The sequence below is a fragment of the Dysidea avara genome, chromosome 8, assembly GCF_963678975.1.
Source record: "Dysidea avara chromosome 8, odDysAvar1.4, whole genome shotgun sequence".
Classification (NCBI taxonomy): Eukaryota; Metazoa; Porifera; class Demospongiae; order Dictyoceratida; family Dysideidae; genus Dysidea; species Dysidea avara.
In genome coordinates, this window is record NC_089279.1 from 6,980,274 (window position 1) to 6,986,308 (window position 6,035).

A 6,035-nucleotide genomic window follows, 5' to 3' on the forward strand; every position below is an offset into this window, starting at 1 on the left:
GTATAGCCATGCTGGACATATTATCCAAAGCAATCAATGTCCAAGTCCTATTAAATATATTTGTTGCTACTTCTTAGGACGTAAGTGATGAAATAGTATTAATAGTGTCATCAGTGTGGGTGGTGCCATCATCAAGTGGACGGTTATTTGTAAAACAAGTAAAACCAACTATAATATACAAGATGTAATAATATTAATACTGTTGTGACATTCATAGAGGAAACATGTGATAGTTAGTGTGCATTGAATAGAACTGATGTCTCTTATTTTACTAGTCAAACACTGGTAATAAATGGTTCACCACATTATATACTGACTGGCCGGTGTGGTCATTAAAGTGGATGATAACTTCAACTGAGTTGTCTGTAGATATCCTGCTTGCTGCAGAACCTGGAAGATGGCTAGACAAAGGACAAATTATAAATATTCTCAATTTTTACTTGAGAGACTTGGCCCAGCTTCCTACTGGAAGAATTTCCTGTGCATGCTAGAACCTGAGAAGTGGTGAACAGCTATCCCAATTTTCTCTGAGTGATCATGTCCCATAATGCAGCTGCTGAGGATTGATGTGCAGTGTATGTAGTACTGTATACAGATGTGTAGGTTACATATGTGGTGTGTGTGTGCACTGTAAGGCAACTCCAAATAAATTAAGCTAATATTTGCCTGAACACAGCCACATTAATGCATGCTTAAGTTTCTGGTTTCATCTTTTAAGCAGCAGGCATAACACAAATTTGAACTTGATAGCACACTGACATGTTAGCTAGGCTTATGCCAATTATGGTGGAATAATTTCGAGCATAATAGGCTAGCAAAAGCATCAAGCATTATGCCAGCATAATAGGACAATTTTCAAGAATTTTAATTAAAATGCATGCACCAAAAACACTGCACAACATGAACACACTGCACAACATGAACACACTACACATTATTACTGCATTTCATATCAAAACTCTTGCACTGTTATTATTTCTACTATTTCTTGACTGATTATTCACACTTTATGGAAATAAGATCAAGATACACTCTAATAGAGCAGTCAGGAAATGCAGATATACTCTAATAAAACAGTCAGCTCTTGAGCATAATCTTGGTTTTGAGAGCATAATTTTGAGCATAATAGGCAGGATTTTTGAACACTGCTCTAAAGCACAATAGGAAATTTTCGAAGCACAATTGGCTCAAGCCTAATGTTAGCTGACATGTACATTTTACAAGATCACTTTTAATGAGACTACATGGCATGTAAGAAAAGTGGAAAATAGTACAGAATAATAGAAACAGATATTATGTGGGTGGTGGATGGGAAACAATTTATTTGGAGTGGCCTATTTGTGTATGTATGGATATAGTTTTTGTACAATCAGGGATTAATTACTAGCTCGGTCACCTGTACTGCAATGTATATGCATTAAAGTGTAAACTATATCTCTCGTAATTATATATCTTCAAGCAAAATAGATGCCCATGTAGGCAACATGTCATTTTTATATATCTGTACATGATAATTATATCCAAAAAGCCTTGGCCCTATCAGTGTATGTGCACAAATTTTGTGGTTACATGATGTGTTTATTGTGTGAATAGCTACAAGCAATTGTTACAGTATGTGCATGATAACAAAGTCAGTAGGATACACCATTGTCACTGTAGTCACTTCACTACTGTGGAAAAAGGGCCTCCACAATGTAGTCAGTGTACACTCCATCAATCATTCCTGTGGCTTGGTTATCAGTGTTAGCTCCATACCAGCAGTTTCTTGGGATGTTAAGGAATGGCCAGGCTTGAGCATTTATCACTGGTACTGGTTGTCGACTGTTTAATCTCATCAGATTATTTTTAACATCAATCTCTACACTACTAGTGAGGAACTGACCTAACAGGCAAAAAGCATTACACAATTTCAGCATATCTTTATCACTCATTTACCAATTAATCCATGAGCTTTCTTTGTCAGTATATCAGTATTCCTTAGGAACATGTTAAGATGCTTCTTGTAAAATCTAACCTGCAATCCAAATCCAAAGTCTGAAATGATATTCAGCCAGGCAGATTCATCTTTCTTTAAATCATATTGTACATTAGAATCAACAACAAGGGAAATGTTAGAATCTTTAGAGATTTTGACAGTGACCGGTCGATTTTTTACTACAGCAACAGCTTCAGCAACAGATACACTATGGTCTTGAGCTGACACTTGGATATTAGTAATCTTGCCAGTGAGGGGACATTGTAATGACAAACCAAGTTTTCCCATGAAAGTAGACACATTTGCTATGGTCTCGCTCTCATCATCTTTAGCAGGGAGGACAAATAAAGCATTTAGCTGAACAAATTTGTCTTGGATTAGACTGAACATAAAATCTGGTTGTCCTTGTATGCTGAAACACAAGTGATCTCCATTAGTTAATGGCAAGAAGAAGTGAGGATCTTCACCACCTACAATGTCTGCAAAGCAGTAAACAATATTTGCATGTATGCATGCATCTATGTACACACATAATGCAGGCGTATATATGTACATACATTATGTAGATGCATCCATACATACGTACCAACATACATACATGCATGCATGCATACATACATGCATGCATACATACATGCATGCATGCATGCATACATACATACACACATACATACATACATACATATACACACAAATCAATGCTCAGTAATTAAAACAAATGTATGGTATGGTTATATCACAGCAGTAGTTATTGACGTCTGAGGCAAAGCCAGAAGTATCAATATAACCAGGTGGTATATGTATAACTGCTCTATCTGTCTTGTATCCAAGTATATACCACTTTAGCGTGGGCGTTCAAAGGCACCGCTCAGTGTTTAACTCGCATATTGCCCGGGCAGTATCATGGGAAAGCGGTTTGCCAATGACTTTGATACCCAGCCAGTTAAAAGAATCGATGCGCTTTGACTTGTTATATTGAGCGACAGAGCTTTGTATTGTGGGACTCATTTTTGTAGTGGTTGCTATAAGCTTAGTACATTTGCTTTGTTGATTGTTACTAAAGGATAATGAAAGCACAAAATAATTGTTTGGGCGATCGTGGATGCGTATTTCTACCCACCGCGTATCACCCTTTGAACAGACCACAGAACAGCAAAGCTACTACTGCTACGTTGAAATAGGTTAGTAACTTACAGTCCTAAGTACTTAACTTAATATAATAACTTACTTACTGTCCCAATAGCAAAGTTAGTTGGCTTAACTTAGTACAAAAATGATAACAATATCAATTCCATCCCACAATTGCAAGTTTTCTAACATTGCGTGTTGAAGCATAGTGACGTATTAATGACGTTTTAATGTATGGACATGTTTTGATGGCTATTAGCCCACGCTATTAAAACCACGATCGATCTTCAGATGCTACTGTATAAACAAATGGGATGAGTTCTCATCAGTTCTTTCACCTATTAGGTGAGTGAGCCCCAAGTGATATATATCACTTATACCACAGCTGCTTGCATGGGATTTTGTTGACATACACCCGCAGCCCTTGGGCCTGCGGCCCTCGGACTTTGGGTGTATATATTAGCAAAATCCCTCACAGCCATGGTATAACTATTATGAAAGACTTGTGCATAGTTTGATGTATGTGCAGCTTGTATAAACATGTTATACTGACACTGCATTTTGATAACCAACAATACATATTTGTGACCTAATTTTGGAAAACCATCCTTTTTGACACATTGGTCAATTTTCTGTTTTATAACTTAAATGAGGTACTGGGTGTTTATCTCTTGTGTTAAAATTTCAGCTTGATATCTTTAAGGGTTCTAGAGATATGGTCAATTTACTGTTTAATACATTACAAACTAACTTTTAATGGTAATGCATTGAGTTCTGTGACACTGTACTGCTACTAATATTGTACATTTAGTGTTTAATTGATTTTGCTGTTTGCAATAAAGGCAACAATTTAACACCTTTCTGGAAGTTCCGAAGTATGGCTTCACTTGGATATTAAGCATGTATTTATGTCTGTTCAACTAAGGATACGGTTATTTGCCACATACCTGGTAAAATAAAGCATTCACCATTTTCATCTCTAAAAGTCCCTGTCCCTCCAGTTGCTTCACAACAACTAAATATGTCATTAATTTGTGGACGTTCTGGGTTCCCTCCACATCCTCCATCATTATGACAACCTGCATAAGACATTAACTATAAGCCTACTAGTTGATGATTAGCAGATAGTAAACATTAAACACAAAGAATAATTTGCTGAGACTAAACCTTGTACTTCACTGATTATATTTAACAAAATACCATACTAGTAGATATGTGTGGAATATAATCTATGATTGTAGGCTCATATATTTGATGCACACTCGATCACTACTTTGACATGAAGTTTATTTTTTATGTTATAAAAGCAGTCATGTAATAAAAGTTATACATTTTACAAGCTTCATATTAGCAAGAATTCATAATAATATAAATTAAGAACTCTTGATATTAGATCAGGCAGTTCCATGTGCACTTTATTAAATTCTATCCCACTAGGGACCTGTGAGAAGGCTAAAGCCTGTGAATACAGGGAGTCTGAAACATGTAACTGAAATGTTAAAGAATGCAGAAAAAATCCCAGACCCAGTGGTGACTTGATCCCCAGCAACATGCAGTCTAGGCATGCACCAAGGAGCCACAACAGCTGGGATCTGTGATCTTTGCATTCAACCATTGACTTCTCACCATCAAGGGGGTTTATTAAATGCTATCACAGTATAGTAGCTATGAATGTTCACCAAGGTGTGTACTTTTATTGGCCCGATGACCCATTCACTCACTACTCACTTGATCATTTAGTACATAGTACACATAATTCATAGATAATGAACTAACCTACAGAGTTGCAGGAAGTACAAGCACCACCACTTGTTGTACCAGTGTAAAAATTGTCTTCTGAATTAAGACAGCACTGATTAAAGCTTAAACCAGTTAATGTTTGAGTTGAAGTACAGCCATCACCTGAGCCATCAGCAACATAGCACACACCTATATCAATTAAAATATAACAGCATACACAGCAATCATATGCAGAAACACATGTACATCTTACTCCTATGTATACAGTTTACTCTTTATGCATAAAATCAGTGTTTTTCTTGTCAATACTTGAACGTACAATTATGTTATATTCCCTTGACCCCTTTATATGCCAACATGCATATGGAAAAAGACCAAACAAAAGCAAATATTTAGGACTTCTCTATTGATTACATATCATATGATGATATTGCAAACATAGAGGGCAATTGAGCTTTTTATTATAAAATTGATTAATTTGTAGAAGGAAGTCAGGGCATAGATATTACATTCTCATACAGACAGAAAATATGTAATATCTATTGCCACAGGTATACACGAAATTACATTTCTGGTCCTAGAACTAAAAATGCAAGCATATGCATTGCTATCATCTATTACTCCATGTGAAATCTGAATGCATTATGCATGGGTTACCACTTTTGCCATCATAATTCGCCCTACTATGTATTAAGTAGACAGTGCACGAGTAAAGCAAACAATACATAGACTCTACCAGCAATACTTACTCTGACAAAGTGTACATCTTCCAAAGTCATCTAAGAATGAAGTTGCATTATTTTGGCAACACTCTTCTAAAGTTTCAAATTCAGGCAAGTCTGCTTCACCACCACAGAGAGTGTTGGTTGAATGACATCCTAACATTAGAAAGTTCACCATTAAATTATCAGTATATAGTCAAACATCATATGGCAGAGCAGTGGAGCATTATATTCTATGTGCGTCTGGTTAAAAATTGTATATAGATATAACTAGCTAATTACATGCAATACAATATCTATTTATAATATTTGAGCCGTGCTAGTAACTCATCAGTGCCTGTCTTAAGTGATTTGCCGTTGTGTCCACAGCATAATAAAATACTTGTTTGTGAAACATGCTAGGTAAAGAGGTTGTATATGCTTTTCACTCAAATATGTATAAAGATGTATAAAATAGTTACAAAATTAGA

General features: G+C 35.9%; 1 protein-coding gene across 1 annotated transcript in view; it reads right to left on the bottom strand.

Moving 5' to 3' along the window:
* Positions 1-1,443: 1,443 nt before the first annotated feature.
* LOC136263285 (uncharacterized) overlaps positions 1,444-6,035 on the bottom strand; it is a 6,898-nt gene continuing 2,306 nt past the window's right edge. Inside the window, exons 3-7 of the mRNA XM_066057797.1 lie at positions 5,593-5,721; positions 4,880-5,032; positions 4,051-4,182; positions 1,936-2,454; positions 1,444-1,882 (exon numbers count right to left, since the gene is read on the bottom strand). Of these exons, the coding sequence (XP_065913869.1) occupies positions 1,668-1,882; positions 1,936-2,454; positions 4,051-4,182; positions 4,880-5,032; positions 5,593-5,721 (1,148 nt within the window). The 3' untranslated portion in view covers positions 1,444-1,667. The remainder of the gene's footprint in view (positions 1,883-1,935; positions 2,455-4,050; positions 4,183-4,879; positions 5,033-5,592; positions 5,722-6,035) is intronic.